Here is a 26,539-nt window from a genome sequence, read left to right on the forward strand (position 1 = left end):
TTCGTGTAAGTACATACTATCAGCCTTTAACCGTTACTGAATTCAAAACGCTTAAAGCTCTAAAAGCGTTGCAGGCTTTCGGACTGCTGCGATTTGTGAGTGTTATCATGTAATGCCGAATGGAACGTAAACTATGGGAAGGTTTCCAAGTTTGTCTCAGTAGTTTCTGCACAGATAAAGGCTACAAAATTGGTAGTTACTTTAATTGGCGGCAATTGACGGTTGGCAAAGTGGGAACAAACTACAGAAACAAGCTCTGTAGCAAAAGGTTTAAACATAAACCACTGATATAAATGTGTTCACTTTGTCCACGAGTGACATAGTTTAAAGGCAATGATATACAGGGAATAGATAGTATGTTGTTGATTCGGTCGAGATACATTTTGCGCTAGGATCCTGTCATTGTAGGAATATACCTTAAACATAAACTTTATTAACATGTCCAACGCATTTTGTTGGATGCATTTGATTAAGCGAACATACCCTGTTAGTAAATTGAATTAAACTCAGTCATGAGAGTAGATTTTAGTAAAAATGCCAAAAGGCTTAAACCGTGGCAGAGCCTTGTTTATGAAGTTCTAGATAAGGTTTCGTAAGCAATTGAATATTACTCCAAACTTTTGCATTAATTTTTGTATTCCATATATTTAATGAGTATTTCAAGTGACTGATACTCCATGATTTTGATTTAATTAAATATCAGCATAAAAAAATAAATGTGACAAGTAAAATGTATTTGCGAAGGAATTCATGAGCATGCATAAACTATCTTAAGATGTGTATCTTAATTTGTTTAACAAGTATTGCTATACGTAGCAGGTCGAATGTCTCTCAATGCTCTACGCGCTTTGATTTATCAGAAATCAGTCAAGTTCTTGGTCGAATAGAATTTACCAACGCTCAAACAGATAGAATTAGGTCATTAAATTTTATCATCGTTTGCAGAAGTTTCCAGTTCGAAAGCACTGCACTTGGCTTTTATTCCCTGCAGAAGATACAGCCATATGCAATAGCAGTAGCCATGTGTTTTTGTGCATTTGCAGATAACATCATCGTGCACAATTAAATAGCTGTGGCCGGGGAATAAAGTATTCTAAGAGAAAGGATATTTGGTGGTTCTACATCGACCAGAATTGTGAAAACATTTATTGCAAGGGTTCTGACTAATCATGCCAGTTTTGCTTAAATACTTGTTTGGAGTATTGTTCATGTTTATTCTGGATATGAAACTCCACGCATTTGGTAAATGTTGTTTGTTTGTTTATATTATAATTTGTTCCCAAAGAACGTTCAATTTTCTTTTAATGAATTGACTTAAAAATTCATTTAAAGCTCGTTTATGGAAACTTTCCACCCAAAAAGGTTTTTCTCGAAACATAAACTTTGTCCTGATGACATTTGTTACTGGCTGTGAAATTTATTTTTTTCCCTAATGTAAAACAAATTTTCACTGCATAATTTCCCATCTTCAAAACTGTTGTGAAACACTCATAGCATGTACAAAAATAACTGCATTCAATTGTTACCGTTTATAGTCCAAGAGCACAGAATGACCTATTCTAAGGAAGTTATTCACCCACTAGGATATTCGTAAGTACATGCTTCAAGTCAAGTACGCCGTATGGAGGAAATACTTAGTTTTATGTTATTATACAAAATATTATTTTATTCATTTATATACGCTCGTTACAATAATGGGAATATACGCATTAGGATGTTTAATTTTCTTTCTATTTGACTCAAATATACATTTATTACAAGGATTCAATTGCATATAAAAATAATGCAGTAATTGCTAAATTAGCATTTAAATTGTAAATTTGTCATTAAAAAAAACAGATAATATTTTCTCTGGCCTCTAGCTTTGGAACCCTGAAACAAATTAATCTTGAAGAGTCTTATGTCATTTTTTCATGCGGTCGTAATATTTTCTCCGCGTGCTGGTACATTAACAAACTATTCCTGTTTTATTATTTCATATCAATCTAAATTTGAATTTTATTTTATTATTATAAGTGGTGCATCTATTGATGGTAAGTCCTTTACAGGCAATAGCCTTATTTAAGTGTGAAGAGTACATCGTCCCTTATTTAGGTCTCTTTTTATTAGTTTTAAAGGGGGGGAGAAACCATCGCACGGATTAAAAATGTCATTGGCGCCCCCTTGGGGGAGGGGAACCTTTATGAAACACCATTTTCTGGTTGAACATGGGAGAACGAGTTATTAATACAATTTGTATGAAATTCGTTAAATCAATCGTACATCGTTTTTGTTACTCTTTCCTGATTGTTTTAATACGACAAAGCCAACAAATGTGTGTTGTTCCTTAACACGCTAAAACATAACACACAAATATATTTTTATAAAAACATTGCAACAGCTTTTCCCGTTGTTGTGATAATTGTATATTTAATACATGACGACATAACTTCTTTATAGAGAAGCGTAGCAGACAGCATTTTCGGCGGTCTGATGACACCGATATTGTTAACACGGCTGCTACTCTCCTTTGAAATTATGTTTAAAAGCTTTAACATTTGCATATTCTTTGTAGTTTTACCAACGACAGGCGATGACAGATATTTATAATGCAACTGAAACGTAAAAATAGCTAAAGTCAAGACTTGATTGTATCATAAACAGAAGTTAATGTATTTCTAAAGGTCATCATACATCCTATTTTACTGTAAAAAAATAAGTTGCATGTAACCTTGAATAACATTTGTATTGTATCGCCGTTTGCAGCAAATATATAATACTGTTAAAAACATGCAACTGAAATAAAACAAAATCTTAAGTAGGATAACAGATATTTAAGTTAACAGTTATCGCACATTAATGAACAGTCCTAATTCACGAGTCATGCGTCAAGATTACCTGCGTATCTGCAAAAACTTGAAGAATGCATGAAATAAATTATGCGTATCGCAATATACACGTTGACTGGACGAGAGTAGTCTCTTGTTTTTTTGTTTTTTTTATTAAAAACCCTTAAAAGAATATTTTAATAACGTATCGCAATGTATCGTTATACAGATCTAGCGTCTTGCGATCCGTTTTCTTCTGGCGTATCGTTACAACCTTATTTGTACATATGGACTAAATGAGAGCCGTCACGTGGTGTTAAATTGAAACCGATAAAGGATATTTAAAACAATATATTTATCTTAAATGCGTTTGTCATTCATTCATTTCCAACGATTTTATTAACATTACAATCTAATTCATGGCGCCCTTTGATGCTTTGCAATGGTCTTTCTTGTTTATTTGTTGCAATTATGGTGCAACATTTCAAACTAAATGTGAGTCCATACATCAAATGACTTCACAAATGGTGTTGGTGTAGAAAAACGGCGAAATTGGTAACCTAACTACTGTGACCTCTTACTTTCAGTCGTTTTAGGTATATTTTACTACTGTAGCATATAACGTTTTAACTACAATACTAATAGTCCTGTTTGTTGCAGTGTCTGCTACCTGTGCTTCAAAAAACGCAACCATCCTAGATTTTCTCGACAAACGACTGGCTGGTAGACCACTTGTCGGCGACGAAAGCGCTATTTGCGATTACTATCTAACAGAAAAATGGTATTCCATGTATAATTACACATTGGCGTCCACCCCTGACAGATGTGGCACAGAATATAACTGGTACAGAAAGGGTAGGTCATACAAACCTATTGTAAACCATGTGTTTCGACACCTTAAATGCAAAATCTTAATATCTGTTTCTTTGTCTATATGCAGTTATTGAGTTACTTTACTAGAGTGACGAATTGTGAAAAAAGCTGTGCTTCATGAGTTTGCATTTCATTGTATGTTTATATATGTTTACCTGATCAGGGCGATGACGTTCACCTGTTTACGAATGATATATTGCGATTGTTATATTCTTTTAGAGCTTTGACGATTTTAAAAAGTATAGTTGTGTTTCACATCGTATACAAACAAACATATTTGTGGAAAGTTTAATCTGGTTTTATGTTTTAAACATTGCATTCTATACCATATCTGCAAGACGCACAATTCCAGATAAAAAAAGACGAACTGTATTGCTATGTGGTCCAAATCTGTTCTGAATTAGAACTGTCCTGATTTCTTGTATAATAATGTCTTATCAGTAGTAAGTGCTGTATCTACCAATGTAGGTTCGCTGCCAACGAAGAAAAATGTTGAAGAAGCTTTGGAAATGTGCAGGAACGGCATAAGCGGCAATTGTGATCAACAAATGAACACAAAAGCAATGCTTTGTGACGATGGCTCTTACATATTTTTCCTCCCATACGTTTTTGGATGTCCAGAAGCATACTGCATTGGTAAGGAATACAACGTAGATAAAATATTGATTTTGTAAATGACATTTATGCAAAAGAACTGAATATATAATATAACATCGACAGCGGCCGTATATTGTTTGCAGCATATATGTATGTAATGTGGTGAAGAGCTACTCTAGTACTTTATCATGTCAAGACGGTTACTTTTGTACAATACCAATAATGAACCATATGTTTATGCTATCTATACATAAGAATATACACTGACAGTTTGTTGTTGTATTAACACATGCATTCATCAGCCGAGACTATGCACTTTGTATATTTCCTTAGAGCACGTCTAATGTTTATAGTTATTAAGAAAGTTCACGATTCTTGTCATTGCCTTTCGATGAATACGTAAATGTTTGCATGGATGAAAAGAGTAGCCATATTCCTTAAACATTTCGATCGCTTATCAATTTTGTAATGGTTTCATTTCAGAGGACCGAGACGATGAACAACAGCAAGGTAAGCTAAAATTAATTTGGCATTCCAATAATAAATAAAGCTTGATTTTGGTATTCAGATTAATTGCGACCCATTTACCAATTGTTTATTAACAATCAGTTGATTATAACTTGGCGGTATGTGTAATTATATAGTAGCATATCATTGAATAGTCTGAGTGATTAATTGCTTTAAAAACTCGTAGTATCAAAATTATTTTGACTATTGATAATGTAAACACAATCCCTAATCGGGCATATGGTGTTTTATTTGTCTACCGATTTTCGAACTCGGACAAGGCTCAGGGTTGCGTTCAAACTAAAATAACGCGTAGCACGCAGAGCAAGGGTACTTTACTTATCAAATACCTCGTATTCATAATGGCCAGATTCAAGTACAGCGAACAACTTTTAAGAAATAGATCTTCTTATTTTTTGCCAAGATTGGATTCAATGACTTCCGTTAAAGCTCGTTGTATGGTACATGTCATCGGATATAATCCCACAGTTATCTCAGTGACTTCATGCGCATATATAGAGATCCTTTTAACCGTTTTCGTGTTCACAATTGCTGCTGTATTGGTCTTGTTTTGTCATTGTCAGTGGTAAATATACACATGCCCAATAATCGCCGTGGTTATTGATCATATGCTATGTTTGCTTCCCTTATAATATTTGAAAAATAGTAAATTATAATGTCCGAACGGATCGATACAATTTATTATTATGGTTATATTTCATCTGATGATTTTGTTAGTAGCCATTTTGAATTTATAACGAAAATGAATTTGTTTATAAAATATTCAAAAGGCGGACCGCAAAACTGATAATCATTATTATACGAGACGAAAATCTATTACCATATATAGTATCGTATGTAGTAATGCCTATCAATTGGAACGATTGTAAAGTTAATATGAACTAAGGCGCTGCCTCTACGGGCTTGAAGTGTTATTGCCGGAATCGTAGTTCTTTTTATGAAACACGTGTTCTACAATACATCGCGGCCGGCATTTTTGGCCTCCCGGGCCATCAAGAACAACTAGCTGTTTTATATAGACAAGTCAAAAAACTTTTCAGTATTAAAGTTAAACACAGAGCCTTAATTTATGAATATTCATATGGCAAGGACGAAGAGGCTTTTTTTAATGTGCTTTTCAGCTGTATAATTATTTTGATATCGGGTCTACACTCCAGTTACCAGAAAACCATTTTTTGAAAAAGTAAAAGACACAGACCATTATTTGTCCATGATTTAATGAATACTAGTATGATAATACAGGCATATCTCTGTTGTTCGCCATCTTCCTTGCCACATACTTTGCATGATCTCTCAGTATTTTGATCAGTAATTAAGACCATACTGAAAGAAATCGGCTAAGTAGTGTGAAGGAAATCGTTCCTATTACCAGATGTAAATCCTTATAAGTATTGATCTTTCACACCTTCCATAAAGCAAGCAGTAAGTATTTCACAGTTCATTTATGAGTCCTTAATTTACATAGATACACTATCTACATACATTTATAAACTAAAGCTATAAAATATGAGATAAATATGCACATGGCCATTGTAAATGAGTAATGTGATAATCATATAGTTATGTTGCAGTAGACAAATAATTAATTATTATAAACAAGAACTAGGTAGCAAATAATTATAATGAGGATAAAACATGAGCATTCAGCTGATACTGAAGACATTTTTTTTTAAAAAGTAAAAGATGAGTACATGGTCACCTTAGTGCAAGAACACAATATCTACTTCTATTTCTATATGCAGTTATTGAGTTATTGCACTAAGGTGATTTATTATATTCTTGTAACAATAACATTCAATACTCATATTTGAAGATTTAACTTCAACACTATTCATATGTCGATTTAACTGCAACATCAGTAAAACATTCCTTTGACCAAATGCATGAGTATAATCCCTGATAAACAGTAAATCAAACAATTTTTTTAATATATGTCAAGAGCATTATCACATTTGAAAAAAAATATATTGTTTACACAGAAAAAAATAAAAATAAAATAGTAGTTAAGGAAAAATATGAATGCAATAAATTGCCCATTGAGGTCAAACATAAGAACATTACTCAACTTTTATTAAAACTTCAAACCAAAAGATTTAAGGGGTTTACTTCCATTTTCAAAAACTAGCAACTAGTATATTTTTTAAAGCACATTTCAATATCTGCACTATATTTCCATCACATAAGTGTTTTGTTTATAGTAAGTATAATTGTAGAATAAGTCTGTAATTAGAAAATAAATATATAAAAAAGTAACATGGCATGGATTTTTTTTAATTGAAAATGAAAACAAAAGTGAGTCTTACAGTTTTCAACAAAAATGTTTTATCATTTGAATGTGGAGGGCAACATAAGTGAATGAATAAGTTAATGCTAAAATATATTTAAGGCTTATACTAAGAATAACTGATAATCTATTGAAAAATAATGGATTGAAAGTAACTACATGGTCTTAATTAAGCAGTGTAATGTACATGTTTGTAAAGTTTAGAAGTTAATAACTTAACTGTTTGTACATGAACTAAAGCAAGTACTTTTTGCTTTTGATTGTTTTTCTTTAAAGCATTGATATATAATAAAGAAAAATCCACTAATTTGAGGTTGTCATTTCTGCACACACTTGATTATGGAGGAAAATATCAAAATGCCATAAAAGTTTTGCTGTTACTTAAAGCTGCACTCTCGCAGATTTACTGTTTTGACAACTTTTTTATTCTTTGTCTTGGAATAAGATTTTTTTGTAATTATCTGCTTACCAGTGATGAAAGACTGCTGACAAAAGATCAGATCGCAGATTTTCATATTTCCATTCCAAATTTAATGTTTTATGACTTAAACCGTTACTAACGGTTTAATAAAAATCCATAAAACATCGTTTTTGGGACGGAAATATGAAAAGCTGCGATCTGATCTTTTGTCAGAAGTCTTTTATCATTGGTTTGCAGATATTTATGCAAAAACTGGTTCATTCAGACAAAAAATAAAAAAGTTGTCAAAAACGTTAATCTGTGAGAGTGCAGCTTTAACATCAGATATCAGAATAAATGAAAAAAAAACAGGTATAACACATGTCCGAAAATAAATTACATAAAAAGCTGTTTAATTTCTGATAAAAATAGGATAGAAACTCTATCGCTAAACTATGACAAAAACAGTGCTATTACTTTGATATATAAAGTCTTCTTGATGTTTTTTGTTCTGAGTAATATCCCAAAATATGACATTATATAAATATTGCATGGCTTCCAGTGTGACAGTACAGATTTACCCGAATGTTGACAATATGTACTGTCACACTGGAAGCCATGCAATAATTATTTTATTACACAGATACATTTATATACATATATAAGATTTTTACCATAACACAACTTTCAAGTTTAATCAATTCATTCTGTAATTATTGTTTGTTTACATTAGCTGTCATTTTTTTGGAAATGTCGTTTAGAAATAAGGCAAACACCGGTTGTTACCAGATTCACAATACATTTTAATACATGCAAGCAATTTTCATAGTTCCACAGACAATGATTTTTCCAATTTTTACACTGAAAACTATCAGTTTTTGCAATACAGTGTCAAATTATTTTCAGCTCTATGCCACCTGTTTCTTCTCTAGCATTCAACTTTAATAAAATATTGATACTTGAACACAAGCACTCTTTTTTCTGTATTCACATCCGGATCTTGGTCAACGGGGGGGGGGGGCAGATAACTGTGGTCTTGAGCCTATTGAAGCAACAGTTTTTCAGAAACATACTAGTACTTCAAAACTCCTATAGTTCAACTTCAGGCTATATGCAGGCTATATGAAACACATACTGAAAGTTAAACAATGATATCGATATTAAACACTAAATGAATGAGACAAGTATTAGCACCTGTGGTATTTTCATAAAAAAGCAGAAACAGCCATTTCCCTCAAATGGTAAGCCGCAAACCTTTGAAGAGCCATTATTTCCTTATGCATTGGAATAATTTGACCGAGTAAAGTTTTCCTTGTAGCTTTCAATAGTGTCTATAGAACAGACCACAAAAATGGCCTGCCTACTCTTTCAAAAAATTTATCTAAGCAAAATAAGGTTTTTTCACTTCATCGGCTTAGTGTTTTACATAAAAAAAGACAAAGAGCCAAACTGAAATGCTTCAACTTGTCAAAATTTTGCTTTTCTGGTCCACTTATATACAAAGGTAACAGAACTGTTCAGTTTAACAAAAGAAATTTAGTGATCATGTGTTTCTAGACAGTCTAAACACCTCTATATGTCAAATTGTTTGCTTCTGGGACAAATGGCGCAACAAAGGGAATGGCAAAAAAACACCAAAACTGAAAGATTCATGACAACTGCTAGTGTTTTCATGTATGAGGTGGCTACATGATGTAGAAAATGCAGAGATAGCATTATTATGCCCATTTTTTAAAAAAAAAAAAACTTTAAGTATCTGTTTTGAAGGCTAGATTTGGCATAAAATTCAGAGTACAGCACTTCACCATTGTCCATAAGTTGCTTATTTACACCTGATTTGCTATAAATCTCACTCTTTGGAATCATTTACATACAAACAAGTACTACAGAGTTGACTAACATCTTCATTCTTCCGTAATATTGGATTCAGAGCTGCATCTCCTGGATTCAGATTGCAGGACTACCGCCGGGGGGGGGGGGAAGCCGCAGCTAACTGGAGCTTATTGGCACATCATGATCTGCAAGCAAGACACAAAAGCAATGTTTTACACTAATAGAACTATCTGCCACTACTGTTAAAGTTTGAAAAAGGCCTGTAAACACTCATTTGAGGCATACACAATCTTTTATGAATCAAAAATGTGATAAATATGTAGAAAAGTTCATGAATTCAAGGATTTTCAGGACAATTTTATGAAATATATAGTCTTTTGGACATTTTGCAATCAGTTAACAACTCAAAGGTTAATCTCATCTTATTGAGTACCCAGATGCATTTTGAAAGCATTAAAACCAGACATGCTTAGAATTTCTTCTTATTTGGAGACGGTATTCCTTTCTCGGAAATCCTTGCCGAGAACCGGTATGGAAAACCACACGAGACCACATTTTGACCAGCACTGGTTCTTGTCCTTGAAAATTCCTGTGTGACTACAGCAACCAGGCTGGCTATTGAAATAAGCAATAAATTACGGTTTTTAAGACATTTATAATGTATTAAGGTTTTTTTAAATGCATGAAGGGAAAAGGCTCTAATGTGTATGAACGCGGCTCACTTTTTTATTTCGTTTGCCTTGAGAAATGGCAAGTTTTTAAATGTATAAACTGAATAAATGAATGAATATATATGAATTAATTAATGAATTAATGAAAGGTGGCATTATTTCTTTAAAATAGGGATCTCAGTGTGTTGCTGTGATTGTTAAAGTAGATGTTTTCTTGTCCATAAGCTGAAAATCATATGCACACTAATGCACCAGTCAATTGTAACGCGGCCCCCTCAGGTCTAGGGGTATACCGGGGAAAAGGGCCGTGTTTTTACTTCCAGGTGGTCCCGTAGGGCCGGGTGACCGCGGAGATTGGGCCTTATATAGAATCTCTGGGGTGCGGGGGCATTGGCCGGGGTTTCACCATCAGTTTGTCCCCGCAGGCCGGGATTTTACCCGGGGTTTGCTGGACCAAATGTCAAAGTCCCGGCTAATCCCCGGACCTGGGGGGGGGGGGCTTGGTAACAATTGACTGGTGCATGAAGAAAACATGTTGCTGCATCAAATGTTTAGTAAGTTTTGATTATTGGCTTATAGAATTTGCAATTAATGTAATGTTTGCGTAAAAGAGCAAACAAAATGTGCAAATAGATGCACAATACAGACCAAAGACTAATACAAGTCAGCAGTTTCATTAGAAAATAATATTATTTATAATTATCAAAGCCGCACCAGAAATGATTGACAAACAACATGAAAGAAATTTATTAGGAATGGAACAAACTGAAACAGTATCAATGGTCTTATATGACCAAACTTACTCACTTTATACTTCAGTTTGGATACAATTTTCCATTAAAAGATCTTGAAGCGCTAACAAATTTTAGCATGTCGGCATGTTGGCATACACCAAGTACAGCTCGGCCGGGTGGCGGGCGGGCTGTCTGGCTGGTTCATCATCGTTTCCTCCCGGGTCTGTTTAAAATAATAAGAAATGAAAATAAATAACCGCACAACACCTACTCAAACATTCAATAATTGACACCCTTATAGCCTATACAACATACTCAATCAACACATTTCTGGCATACCAGTTAAATTGATGGGATTCAATATCTATTTGAGAGCTGGCTTTAATTTCACACAGTAAAAAATATATCAATATGTTTGAAACAGTGAAAGATTGTTTTTATTGTTTATAAATGTCTATAAATCACCACAAAGCATATATAATAAAAATGTTTTGAATTTTGCTATGCCTATGGCGTATGCTTTACTATATTAGAGCTGGCATTGTAAATGTCTTGTTAATTTTACATGAACAATATTGCTTTTTTAGTAATTCATATATAGACTGTGTTTTAAGAACAAATTGAGAAGAAAATATTTCGCTACTATATTCTATCTCAAGTCAAAACAGCTGTTAGGAAGAGTAAATTGCATACCTACAAGCATGTGAAAAATATTGTGCTGAACTAATGACCCCGCATTTTCTGATTATACGCAGGAGAAAAAAGGTTTTATTAACATTGCTTGTCGGGAGGGGTTTAAATTATGTGCGGAAATATGTGCCAGTTTAAGCACGACATGTCAATACATTTCATCTCGCCTAAAGGTATCCTTCTGAAAACCTTTGTAAAAAAAATCACCAGTAAGACACTGTAGCTCTAGTGTTATCATGTGTTATCGTGTAATTCTGCCTAAAAGAAACACTGCCTTTTATGCTGAAACCTCCCCTGGGTTCATAATCTATAATACTCACATTATAATGCTTGTTGAAACCAGGTCAAATTTGATGGTTGTCGGGAGGGGTTTTTCGGGAGTAACAAATTATGAATTAGGCCTAAACAAAAAAATTGTTTGGTTAGGGTTACATCCTTTTCAAAAATAGGTAGGGTAGGTAGGCTTTTTATTATTTATTTTTTTTATTAGGCTTTATATAAGAATGTCATTTTCATCATTGGAGAATGGTGTTAAAGTTATCTTCTATATAAGCAATTAAGGTTTTAAACTACATATTGAAAAGCAAAAAAAACCTGACTATAAAAACGTTAGGGTCGGCGCCTATTCCGTAGGTAGGGTCGGGTAACCCGAACCAAATGTATTTTTTTTTTAGACCTTACTAAACATTTGATTTCGTTATTTGTGCTGAAGTGTTTTTTCTGTAATTTCATTCATACATCTTTATCGCTTAAAGTATTCGCGAGTCATATTCCACTCTGCCATGACAATTTTTTTTATTCAATAAACATTTTTAATTTTTAAACTGGGTTCACCGTTGAAGTGTGTTTGGGTTAGGACCAGCCGCCGAGTTAGCTCTAAGTAGCTATATAGAGTTCCGGCTGTGGTGTTGTGTTTAATCACCTCATTGGGCATAATTACACTCAGGTTACCCACAATCGTGGCAGCAGTAAAAGAGCAGAGGTGCCTACATGTCGGCCTAAATGGTTAAAGGGACTGTGTCACAGATCTATAAGCACCAAAAAAAGTTTTTTTCTGTAACGAATCTCAGGACACCGACTAGCTAATCACGCATGAGGAATGAATTCTACCTGGTAATCTTTTTTAATGGAAAAATATGAAATATCTCGTGAACTTAAATAAAAATAAAATTGTAAACTATGTGATACTTCTGTTAGTAAGTTTCAATGCATTGTACACATTGATGCCACATTTATGATATTTTTCGACAATTTTCATTTTTTTTCGCTATTTTATCATTCTGTGAGACAGCCCCTTTAATGGGCGGACGAGTCTAGTCTGTGTGAGTAGTTCGCCCGGTTAGCTCAATCGGTAGAGCGTTGGACTCTGAATCGGACAACTCGGGTTCGATTCCCGGGCGGACCAGGTCACTTCTATTCAATACTTTAATTTTACAATACAATAATCGAAGTACACAATCGCACAGTTAACAGTTAGTTTGGCATGTATAGTGATGAGTCATAAATTATGACCTGAAGGTCATATCTGGATACCGATTGCATCAACTTGGCTTGTTCATTATTCTTAAAAACCAACGTTATGTCATTATGGTGTCCAAACAGCAACGTATGAACGATTGGATTGACAATAACAAGTATAATTCTTAGTACAACTCACCGTGAAAGCAACATTAAATCCGTGTTATTGCATCATGATGAAAGTTTCAATATAATATACACATTGAAGGAAGACGTCACGCGCACCTGCAATGTACCTATATTCAAATCATTGTTTACATCAGCTGTCGTAAAATGCGCATAAATACATTTAACTTAATTATTTAGATATTCAGTTTAAACAGTATTTTTTAAGATGTGGGGTAAAAAAACACAATTGTTATGACAAACCCTGTTCGTTTTGTATTATTATTGCAGAGTTATGAAATATAATTTCCGGTCAAAAGTGTACTCTTTAGACGTGTATTCATAATATGTGTTATCCACTCCTTTTATGGAAGTGCCGAAGGTGGATTGTACATATACCTCGGGTATTTCCGTATTGATTTTTATTGGTTAACGGAGGTCAAACCCCGCCCTAAACATGTACAATTTGCTTGCCGGCATGCACGCGCTTTATATGAACAATGTATGACGAGCTTTTCTGGTTCTCATTTTCACGGTTCAGTGGTGCCCAAAATTTTTAATGCCTATCACTCCGGCAAAAAAGAAGTAGGCCCTTGCATACACGTACAAACCGTAAGAGGGCTTGTACTGATTCGCGTTTGTCTTCAAGACCGTACTAAAAGGTCTCCTATTATAAGTATCCGTAATATACGAGATCGTCAAATGCACTTGCAGAGTATGTTTCTTTGTTCTTTCCTATTTCTTTACGTAGTGTTAATTATCTATACCATATAAACTTGTTCCTTTTTCCGATCCCTTTTGATATCATGAAAATAAGATATGTTTACATATTTCGCCTAGGAATCGAACAACCACCTAATATCGATGGAATGAAAAAACCTGTTTTGGAGATAGCTGCTGTTCTTCTCCCAAACAGTCGCAGTCAGCTAGAGTTTTATTGTGATGTCTCTACTTCCTCCGACACGTCACTATTCTACACGGCTACGTACGTGCTAACTACGGGAACAAGCGTAACAGACGAATTGTTCGTGTCCCGACGTGCACAATTCAAGAACACGAGACAATTTAGAGAGATGGTAAAAATGACCGAGGAAGATCTGCAACATAAGATTCTGCGACCTTTGGGGATTACGGTATTGTTCTAGCGTCGCTAACTAATTTACAGGGGTGGGATGTTGTACTGGTACAGGTTACCACCTTTCACCGAAGAGGCCGGGGCTTTGATCCACATGTTTTAGCCTTTTCATAGTCCTCATAATAAGCTCCGTACCGGAAGATTGACTTAAGTCGGATTCTATAAGCTATCAGTTTTACCTAGATATAAAGTTATGACAAGTGATATTAAAGCGATTATAAAACATTAATTTCACGGTACGTGTATGTGTGCGCGTCACTACGCCATGCGGAAATAATAATAATAAGTTTAAAATGACACGCGAGTTTCTGTGTGTCTACAAATACAAATATAAAGTTCGCAAATGACTGAAACTCCAAAGCTTATCGATGGTTGAACATCCTCTTGGGTCTTTTTGTGCGATAACCTGTATACAAGTATTCGTATAATTATAAATTAATCAGCCGGCTTATTTCATAAACGTTGTTCTTGGTACTTTAAAGTTTACAAAACAAAGAAACAAACGCTACATTTCTTACATATTTTAAGAAAACGGACGACAACAGATTAAAATGTCGTCATGTTAATATAATAGACAGGTTCCAAACTTGCTTTATGCTCAGTGACATTTAAAATACGTTTTCCCGAAAGTTTGTGTATTTCATTGCCATTATAACTATGTGTGTATATCATGAAGTAAAATTACCTTACTAGGCTATTCAGACATGTGCAAGATCGATAAGACATTTTACTTCTGAATTCTGTGCATACGTAGAATACAATACACGTACAATACACGTAACGTTTCGCAACCGCTTTATATCAATAATTAATTACCCCGTTTATTCTGTTTCACAGATGGCATGTTTTATCCAAGCAAGTAACACAGCTACCTCACCCAATAAAACCTTGAGCAAACAAAAAGACAGCGACTTCAAATATATTGGAATAAAGGTTGGTGTGACAGTTGCTCTCTTCTCTCCCCCCCCCCCCCCTCTCTCTCTCTCTCTCTCTCTCTCCTTCTCTCTCTCTCTTTCTCTCTCTCTCTCTCTCTCTCTCTCTCTCTCTCTCTCTCTCTCTCTCTCTCTCTCTCTCTGGAGTTTTTTTTAGATTAGAATCCATTTTAAGTTGCATTTAAGAAAGTTTGTACTGCATATGTATTTCGAGTTTTATTTTGAGAAAGTGTGTCATTTTATTTATGTTCAATGAATGGTTGAAATGATCTACTTGCAACTAACATTTTTGTTTTAAATTAAATTATTTTACCCAGATGGAAGTATTTTCATTACCATGGAAATAGTTCAGCATTATACCAACATTCTGGACTCATCAACGTTTATGTTTGGTTGGCCTTCTAAATGCGCTGGCCACAACTGTATTGTTTTAATACTGGTTATTTTGTCACAATTCATGATAGAAATATTCACTTATTTATTTACACGCCGTGCAAGTAAATTAGCATGTGAGACTATGCGGGCATAGTGTGAATAGTATCTTAATTATGCAAATTATATATTTGCTAAAACAAGAAATTATTTGACTAATCTAAATTCAAGAGATATAAAAGCTTAATTCACACGATTTAGAAGCATTAATGGTATACAGTAGGCCGACAACATCGATTGTAAAAGCCGAAAAATAATATGCACAAATGATGTATCGCTTTAACGCAGAACATTAAAATTATTTGCTTAATTTTTATTGTAACAAGTCAACGTTGTTATTTTCCTTTGTTGATCGAAAGCATTGTGCTTAAAACTTCTTACTATTCACGCGCATACCTGTCGTAGGGGTTAATGACAATTACCAGAGGATATAATTAGCGTATGTTAGCGTATGTTAGAGTATAAAATTAGACACATCTCTATTATCTGCCATTTGATCGCCCCGATAGCTCATTGACAGAGCATTTCCTTCGAGTGCGGAATGTCGGACCCCGGCCGCGTCGAACCGAAAGACGTTCAGTCATGGTACCAGAAACTTCCGTGCTTAACCCTCGGCATTTAATTTTCTGAGAATGATGTATTCAGTACTGGTTAAACCCAACATAATTGTATCCAGTGCATCGGTGCTGTAGTCTGTGCACGTTACTCAACCTAGAGGTATATTAAGTGCACGTTGCGTATGTTGTTCACAGAAGCCCCATGAGTCCACTAAATCCATTCGGAGCTCCTCGGTCATTTTTATCGAAAACAACCTCAGATGTATTCCGGTACATCAGTAGAAGTAGTTCGTATTTTTTTTTAATTATATCATGAATTAAATGTATTGTTTTAGCTTGTATTTATTGATCTATATAAGTTTAAATTGATTGCCAGTGAAGTGTTTTATTGCAAACATGATTTAGATTTCCAAGAGTTAAGTCATTAAGTTTTACTGCTGAATTAAATCACTACGCGATCTACTTGCAGCGGACTTAAACAAACCGATTTCTGAGTATGCAGACCGTCCATATACATCCGAGGTGGTTTTCGATAAAAATGGCCGAGGTTGACCTCGTTCCGAATGTACCATATCATCATATCATCACCACAGCGTAATGCTTAGTTTACGGAAATACGTAGGTAGACAGTAGGGGAATACACATCTGATTTCAACCTAGTGTGTATGTGTATGAACATTTTTGCATATTCATTTGCTTATTTATAGCACTTTTAAGAACGTTTATACTTTTGTTTACCTTCATTCAAATAAAATTATGATAAATATATATCCACATTTTAAACTATTGAACTGTGTCTTTGATGACTTGCATCAATATGGACGCAAAAAGCTACAGAAAATCCTTTTGTTATATTATTGCAATGGCTGAATTATGGATTATCACTATAGTCGGTATGTGATAAATGTTGCAAAGCAAGGGAAGCGACCACGATTCTTATCTAGTGAAAAATACAAAGGAAAGTAAATCATAAAATGTTTGCAAAAAACAATCAAAACAATACAAATGTACCACCTTTAACACGATATTTGTTTATAAATATATCTTCAAGAGATACGATTATAAGAATAAATTGCAAAATGTAATATTCGGTAATTATGTCGCATTGTCCGTTATTATATTCGGTGGTATCCGGTATAAAGAGTATTTTGTCATATGGCAATTCCTTCGTAATTGATATTTCCCTGTTTATTCGAAATGATAACAAAAAATGCGACTATCTGTAAATATTGATATTCAATAAACCCATTCAGCCTTTCATCAACATTCGTATAGGAAATGCAGGTTTCCAATTCATAATAGGATATCATCATAGTTCCTGTGTACGATTATGAATGCATTTATGCACGATATCATAGGGCAAGGTCTGATTTAAAAGTAAAGACCCAACACCAGAAAATGTACCTGAAACAAAACCAAAGAAACGTCAATATATGTAGCATAAGGCGCACTCGTCAGATTATAAAAGTGTCATTTAAAACGCTGGAAAAGTAGTTTTTCGGCAAGAGTTGTTTTACTTCAGTTTTGACCTAAATGTTAGGTCAAGGGACTTAGATTGTAGACTTATAATAGACTTTGATACGATTTTGCGTTTTATCTTTATTAAGGATTGTTGGGATAAGAGTTAGGTTTGTGCACATAAACTGGTTTAAACCCCCAGTAAATTTACATTTTACTGACCGTTCCAAGGCGGTACCTAACAAATTTTGATACACATACCTATTTTTTTTATATAGTATGTATGCACTGTGCTGTTTGTGGAGTTTTGTGATGTTCCTCTATGTCTTTTGTTTGTGATTTTATGTTCTTTGTCTTTGGCGCAGTGCCACTAAACCGGTTTTATGTTTAAACTGTTTGCTACTGAGCTTGTTTCTGTAGCTGTTTGCATAAATATTATCAAATAATTACTGTGTTTTATGAACAATGTCGAAGAATCTTGATTGGTATAGTTAAGTCGGGGAGCCTTCGAGAGGCACTTATAAGATGGAGTTTTGAAAAGAAATTCTTTTTATGCAATAACTTCCAGTGAAAACATATCAGTTCATGTGTTTAAGTGCGCGCTATTCAATAATAGAACATGAAGATTTTTAGTAATTTATCGTCAGTTTGTTCTTATTACCGCATTGTGAGCCCCTGGTAACCTCGAGTTATGTGACTTATGTTTCTAATTGAACGACTGGTAAATTAATAATAAAAATCAAGGACCCTATTTATTCTTCTCAAATTAAAAATATAATAGAATTCTCCCAAAGGCTAATAATTTATTTTCTCAAAATAAAAATTCTCACATTAAAGGATTTGTGTAATGTGCGGCACACGTACCAATTAAAAAACGGGTGTTTTTTTTTGCCAAACTGATCAGAAAGTGAAACGTAAGGAATAACTGGGAGAGTCTGGTAAGGTTTGTTTGGAATGATAATGTATAACGTGCTTATCCACCTTGAGTATTTATGGCGGACAAGGTCGTGGAATGCTGACTGTTCCCGTATTAACTGATACATTATCTATTCTTTCAGTGCTTAAATAAATCGGTGACGATTGGCAAAGGTGATACAGTTAAACTATATTTCGAATCAACAGTACCATTTGGGTGTCCACGGGGTGGTTCAACATGTCAATTACCTATTGAGCTTTTCGACCCAACGCCATCAGAATGCCACTTTCCACAGCCTGTTCAAACGATGACAACTTTGATAGAGGATCCTCGGGAAGCTAGCAGAAGGCCTACTTGCGGACTAATGATTTCCAACAAAATGAAAGAGGCCAATTCCGTTTTGTTAAAAAGCTTACCCGGTCATAACAGAAACAAAAGAGGGACTCCATACTCTGTACACGTTCTTTACTTCCGAACAATTAGCAGTTTTCCAAGCCATCCACTCTTTGAACGGTATCAAATTGAACCAGTATCGGTGAGTACATACATTTGCCTGTTGTCAGTTCTGTTTCTTGGTGTTTTAAAACATACAAGTACAAATATTGTCTTGAGAGAATAATCGATGAAGGTGCAAGTAATTCTAATGAACACTTAAAATGCATGAAATGAGTTTATATTGTTAACGTTCAAGAGAAAACAGAAGAGTGTGAGGGAGGCGCTACAATTATTATTGTATGTGATTATGTGTAACCCAATGAAAATCTAGTATTATCACAATGTCCATGGCACAGCACGCTTCTAGGCCGATAATGTCATTCTTTTGCAGTCTTCCGTATTGAGTGACAGTTATTGCATGGAAACTTAAACACAAATAAACAACAGAAAATTTCGACTTATAATTTGATAATCTAAAAAGTAAGCTACAGTTGCATTGTTCCATATTCTATGACAACAAAATAGCGGCGTATCGATCATCATTAAATTATCCCATTTTTTTTTTTAATTCTAAACAAACGTCAGTTTCGTGCAAATTGCACTTGCGAAAGAACGTTCTTTGAACATGCTTACTCACGTGCTCTAAAAACCGGAAGCTCTCGAATCGTTTCTAAAAATAATAAGCGGGGAAGCGTTCTATGGACTATAACAAGGGGAAAGTTTGTATAATACTTATTTGCATTGGTCCACACATATACCAAAACACTAAATACGTATTATATTTCTTTCGTAGAATCTTGTTAATACTATTTGCTTCGGGATTTGAATGGACAAATGTTTATAACTCGATCATTTATATGCCATTCGATAATTGTTTTGTCCTAATTATCATTGCATATGTTTACCTTGAATTAAACCATCCCAATATACTCGGTTAACTTTATTTGTATACAAAAAAATGTAAATGGTTTGATAAGTATATATTTTCTTCCTGTTTAAGGTCACTATAAATGACACCAAACCAGACCTGCTTAACAAGCAATGTGGATCCTATGCAGACCCAAGAATCGCCACATTTGACGGAAGGTAAGCGGCAAATTCAATAATGTTGTTTTTCAATCGGACATTTCTACACTGAAAACAATTGGACTGTTATACCTATACCCTAAACCTGCTCCGGCTCCACTAACCGTTACAATTGTGAAAAAATAAAGCTGCTGAAGTCACGAATTAATATACAACAGGAACCAAGCCATAATGAAGTATTAATGGTTACGGTATTGCATTAAATTTGACTTATGATCCTTTGCCCTAAAATTTAAGAAAAATAAAATATCGTTAAAATTGTTATAATCCAATGTCGTCGATTGATTCGTACTAAATGTACTCGATGTTAATATTTCGAAAAACAAAGTAAAAAAACTCATCGAATTTCGGCTTTTTTACAATAGTAAACGAAGAGAAACTTTAACGCACGTCGTTGTAAACATTTTCGTCCATTTGGTGAAATTGACTAAGCGATTATGGGCGATTCGATATTTTTAAACTACATGTTGCAAAACTGTGAGATATACCAGCGTTTCATTAAGAATATAATGACATGAACATACCATAAGCTATAGCTATACCGCGATTAATTTAGTAATACCTCCGGTACTATAACCACCTTGCCACCACCGCTATGAACGAAAGAGGGTTGTGTCAGCAAAAAGCAATATCTTGTAATAAACGACAAACCTTTGACAGAAAACAAATGAAATAGTATCCAGAAAAATCTGCAAATTATACATTTCGACGGAAAATGTAGACACTCGTCGCGGAGATTACCACCTTCATGTTGGCGGTGAAAATGCTGAGCCACAAGTTTTAAAATAATCGCAGTTCCTTTGAAACCCGTTCAACGTTTGCGATAACACCACAGACGCAACATCAACCACAACTTCTTCCATAAGAATTTGAACCCTCAATTTCTGAACGTTCGGATTTAGTTATGGCAGCCCGAAGTTATATGTTAGAACAATAAAAAGACACTAAAAGGCTGCCAAAGTCTTCTTTTATTTGAAAGCCATCAACGACCCAATTGTTGGATCGATTGGTTTTAATATGCAAATACGAGCGTCGCACGAAAATAACCGGACCCGGTACATTCGTCAATTTGGAGGCACATAGTCATGGGCATTTATATCGCCTAGAACAAAGTATTTTTACGTCACAATTAGGATCAGTGGACATATTTTTCACGCTCTCACAGTGTCTCAGACAAGGACAACGTGAAAACACTAATCTCGTACACTCTTGTATAACCTTCTGTGACTTTACGCCAAAAAGAGACCGTGTCTCCTTAAGGTTCAAATACTCAGATCTGAGTTAGCGGCTTCCACATGAATCAGTTGCTAAGAAACGTCGAAATACAAGGCAAAACCTTTAATGCGAGAGCACCTTCCGTTTCATGTTGACACCCGTCGACATAACACCGAAAACACTACATAAAAGTATACGTTCTACTCTCTAGACGACAGCAATGACCTGCGCGGTCATATCATTTTGTCTGTGCTCTTATATGTAACGTTAGCGCGTTTCTATAGTTTTGAGCAATGTTGAGGCTGTAGACCACCAGGATGCAGACTTTCATCACCGTTAATCGGAATCTACCATCGGCAGATTGACAAAACATTTTTAGTATTTAACGAATTAATGCACGCACGAGCGTATCAACACCAGCTCTGTTGGCACTGCGGTGGCTAATGAGCTAATTTTCATTACCTATATGCTCTACAAAACTGCAGTCTGCATTTTAAGTAACTCGCTAATAGTAGCGCTGTAATGAGTATTCGTACAATGTTTTGCGGTTATTGCGGCAAAGAGGCTGCATTTTTTTGCGTAAATTCGCAATTAATCGTTTCAAAATGAACCCGTGCTGAACGCATTACTTAATGCATAGTATACACTTGAACAACTAAAATCAAGGGATTAAAGCATTGACAAGCTTTCGACCTGCTATTGTCTGTGAGTATATTAATGTAATGCTGAATGAACCGGAACGCGTCCACCACGTTAACCACTGATATAAATCTGTTCATTTTGTCCAGGAGGGACATAGGTTGAGAGCAATATTAAAATATACCAAACCATACCGGAAATTAATAGTATATGGGTGATTCGATCCAGAAAAATTCTGTGAGAGGATCAGGCCATTGAAGAAGGAAACCTTAAACACAATCTTAATTTACATGCATTTTGTTTGGTGCATTTGGTTGAGCGGTCATTCCCTGGTAGTAAAGTCAATACGACTTATGAATAAATTATAGAGTAGTGTTTACTAAAGTTCCAGAGAACATGTCATATGCAATTTAGTATTACTTCATACTTTAGTAATTATTTGGATATTCCACATATTAAATTAATAATAAAAGTGACTCATGATACTCCATGGTTTTTATTAATTGAGTATCAGTATACAAATCTAAAAGTATTTGCGAAAGAAGTCAAAAGCATGTATATTCATGTATACTCTAGTGTATTTAAGTGGTTTCCAAATTTTCGAAAGTTTGATCTTTTAAACGTTAACATTTAAAGTTGGACGTTTTGTTTGAGAATTGGACACAAAGTGTTTTATTTTACTTCTTGTTTAAGGATTTAAACCAAAATTTCAAATTGTGTCAGTGGAGGAACAAATGTCCGGCTGGGTTAATGGAGATGCATATTCCTTTAGAAAAGCTTTCATTTCGTCAGTGTAAAGTTGAATTATTTTAGAATTTTCTTAGTTCCATTTATTTCAGTATATAACATTTTCGTTCAAAGTTTGTATTCCCGTTATTGTTTCATTTCTTACTTTAATTTTTTGATAGCCTTTTCCTCGGTGCAGTTTTTCTCAAGGTTTGAAAAAAGTTGTGTGTTCTATTCATTCTTTTCAAAATGGATATATTTAGCTCATAGTATAATACCGTTTACATCTTAGTTCCATCTTACTTTTTTTAAATTATGAACATTTCAGTGACTTAATCTATTTTATCTTTGTCGTTAGTATTGCGTTTCTACGACTTGCTTTTGTCTGAAATGAAAGAAACCTAAAAAGAAATCTAAGTACTATCAACATGCAATTTTAAGGAGCGAAATTACACTATATGACAATACTTGTATTTCGACTATTTCTAAAGTAATGAGCTTTAAGAGATAATGTACAAGCTGTTTATTATCAAATGTTTTTGCAGGGGTTACAGTCTTCGAGCTGAAGGTACCTATATCCTGTATAAAAGTACAAGTTTGCAACAAGAGGTATGTCAATATTTCCACAGAAAGGTAGCTAAACGTTAATCGAGAAAATCTAGTTGACATTATAAAATTTTGAAGTTTTTTTTTCATTATTATAATGTATTACAATGAATCATAGTGTTTCCTTTGAGAGGCGGATCAAACACTCGAACCATCGGCATGCCATCGCTACCATCATGCCAAATATGTTCTATGTACATAAAAACCAAAAATCGTTTCAACGATCATTTAAAAAACTGTGAAAAAAGAATATTTATTTTTAATTCAGATTCAGACGAAAACGATTTCATGCACAGCAAGCGGAACCGCCTTCTGTAACTGCGGGGTTGCTGTTCGCGCCGGAAGAGATCTTTATGTCATAGACTTATGTGACAAAAAAGAACCTGGAAGTTTTCGTGAATGCGAACATGGAATCTTAATCAAAGAGTATTCTCAAAATGGACACACAAAGGTTTTTTTTTATCTTTTTTCCTTCTATTGTTTAATAAATAAAACTCATCTTATGTAGATTTTAAATGTTATTTTGCTTGCCAGGTGATACATTGGAATTTTCATCATCAGCTGCATAAACTACATGTATACGAAATACAGACGGACAATTTGTTATGAGCAGTAAAGGAATTATCGTACTGTTACTTTGCAGTGTACATTTGTTTCCTATCCTATCATTGTACAATAGTTACAATGCTTGCACATTTCAATTTTTTTAACTATATCAGAAAACTGGCTTAAATAGCAATAGTATTGAGCTGCATCATTTGGGATTGCACAAGTTTTCTTAAACTATTGTCTTAAAAAGATCAACCAAACCATTTATATTCTTGAATGAGTATAATTGTTAAACAAAAAAAATGAAACAAATACAGGATTGAACACTGGAAGTAATGTTTTATTGCATGACCTTTGCTATTGAACGGTATGGTTACCCCACCTATCAGATACAGAAAAGTATGTTTTAGTTGAAAATGTATTAGCTTTCTTGTTATGGGTTGGTTATGACTTTCATCAACACAAGCATTAATATTTACTTTTATTTTCTGTAGGTACAATAACAGCGCATCAAGCTAGTTTCAGTTTTAGTTTCAATAGTTTCGGCGGTTTGAAAACCTTTTTTGAAACCTTGATTTTGCCCCCCAATGTTTTTTTATCTATTTTGGTATATTTATTTTGGGACAATACGTAACTTTAATTTAAAATAAATTGGCAATTTCATCTTGACCTTGATATGACCAAACTATCAACAAAAATGCAAGATATATAATGCAACTAATGCAATACTACAAATGTTTGACACTATAGTATATTTCTATCAGAATTAGAATATACCAATTGTATATCCTAAATTAACATGTAGTCCAGTGGTATCCATACTATGGACTTGTGCAAGACCAGAGTCATATCCAACAACTTTTTTACAAATTAGAAACATTGCTCTAACAGATGGTGTGTGTCACTAAAGTGTATCTGGGTGAACAACCTAAAAATCATCTTTTGAGTCTTTGAGTCTAGGGTTGAGTACAATTTACCTAAAAGTACAAAAAATTTAGTTAACTTAAATTATTAAATATATATTGTGGTCTATACATTTTGGAACATGTTACCAGTTTATTTGAACATTTTCAATGACAATATTGCATTTCAAGAAATAACTCGTTGCTATTTTAGATGAAATTACCGTCTGGGACTGAAGTGGACATCTATGTGAAAAGCAAGAAATACTTTGACGTCTATGTCCATCCATCGGCTGAGGATTATCAACATACTGAAGGACTTTGTGGAAATTTTGATGGTAACCCTAATAACGATGAAAGTGGAAGCACTATTATCAATTGGCGGTAGGTTCGTTGTCCATCAGATTAATATATAATAACTAGGTGTTTGTGTTAACATAAAAGTAGAACTTATGGTTTTTATGAGTTTGACACACGCTTTAAGTATGTATCTATCGTGTCCATTTCAAGCTGCTAATTTGTAAATATAAAATATATATACATAGCGTTGATGGTGGACATCGGCTGAGCTTATTCGATGAAAGAAACGACAAACAGTTAAGCGAATGGAGAAAATCACGGTACCTATGTAGATGTCCCACTGTCAAATCACAAAACATAGACAAGAAAATAGAATGCCACGCAGACACACAGAAAGTATGTGAAACTAAATATGATGCCAAACATTCACATCGGAGATGTTCTTCTCAAAGGAAAAGAACAAAGCGCGATGGAACGAAACATTTTAAAATGGTGTACGATTTCTACAAAAGTCCGAAAACAGCATTTGTCTCTCATCGAGGCAGTTTACCGGAGCCTGAAATTTTATCAAAGGTAAATGTAATTAAAATGGTTAAAATCGTGTTTTAACGTAAACAATATAGTGTTTACGAAATTCCACATAGCTGCCACTAGGCTAGTTATGATCCTGCTAGCATATTGTGAAAATAAAGTATATATAAAGACTATACACTGTATAAGAACATACTATGTTATGCCCCTTTCGAAGTGTGTGTGTATTCTTTCTATGTATTGGAAGGAGAAAAATTACACACGTTATATGCTTCTTTGACTCTTGATCACAAGACGTGACATTCACATTGAACTCATGTTTTCACTGGCAGTTTTAAGACATTATCTCAAAATGTATACAGATAGATATTTAAAGACAATAGTTTTTGGCTAGACAGTATTTCCTTAATAACATTTATTAACAATAGTATGGTGTTGTATTTGCAAATAATATTTTAAGTGAAAATTGTACTCTGGATTTCGGCATATATCAGGTATCTAAAGTTGAATTTGAAATTGTGTATAACTTCTTTAAATACGAAAATATGTGTTCATAGATAGTGCCTTTATGAGTCGTGACGCCTTTTATGTGTCGTTCTTGCTAGTAAACGTGTTAGTTGTTTTGTTTAAACAATATTTCTTCGAATATTTCAATTACAATTTGTACACAATTTAAGCATACTAGTATTACATAAAACATAGACACGTGATTTATGCACAAAACAATAAATATACAGAGTGGAGAAAAACAATTTAAAGTGTATACTATACTAATTGCCAAAAGTTTTGTCCGCTCTACAAAAACTACAATATCCAAAAGTCTTGCCCGGTCTACAAAAACTACAATATCCAAAAGTCTTGCTCGGTCTACAAAAACTACAATATCTGTTTTGTTTTATATCGCACACTCATAAATTTTGGAGTTTGAGCTAGTACTGCCATTAGTATACGTCTCGCTTCAGTCATTCCGTCAAGCCTCTTATAAGTAAGTCTTGTAAGGGCTGTTATGTTTAATCGAATATATACAAAATGAGTTCTGATTAAAAGGTGGGGGACATAATGCAAAAGAATGGTGAAGTG

The 26,539-nt window shown here is 34.2% G+C and overlaps 1 protein-coding gene across 1 annotated transcript in view; it reads left to right on the forward strand.

Annotated features, from left to right (window-relative positions):
- The first annotated feature begins 989 nt into the window (after nt 1-989).
- Nucleotides 990-26,539, forward strand: part of LOC128240889 (uncharacterized) — a 33,245-nt gene continuing 7,695 nt past the window's right edge. Inside the window, exons 1-12 of the mRNA XM_052957875.1 lie at nt 990-1,242; nt 3,468-3,662; nt 4,149-4,316; nt 4,761-4,787; nt 13,881-14,173; nt 15,013-15,108; nt 18,613-19,005; nt 19,906-19,991; nt 23,117-23,180; nt 23,446-23,628; nt 24,843-25,012; nt 25,174-25,501. Coding sequence (XP_052813835.1) covers nt 1,170-1,242; nt 3,468-3,662; nt 4,149-4,316; nt 4,761-4,787; nt 13,881-14,173; nt 15,013-15,108; nt 18,613-19,005; nt 19,906-19,991; nt 23,117-23,180; nt 23,446-23,628; nt 24,843-25,012; nt 25,174-25,501 — 2,076 coding nt within the window. The 5' untranslated portion in view covers nt 990-1,169. The remainder of the gene's footprint in view (nt 1,243-3,467; nt 3,663-4,148; nt 4,317-4,760; nt 4,788-13,880; nt 14,174-15,012; nt 15,109-18,612; nt 19,006-19,905; nt 19,992-23,116; nt 23,181-23,445; nt 23,629-24,842; nt 25,013-25,173; nt 25,502-26,539) is intronic.

The sequence above is a fragment of the Mya arenaria genome, chromosome 7 (assembly GCF_026914265.1).
Source record: "Mya arenaria isolate MELC-2E11 chromosome 7, ASM2691426v1".
NCBI lineage: Eukaryota > Metazoa > Mollusca > Bivalvia > Myida > Myidae > Mya > Mya arenaria.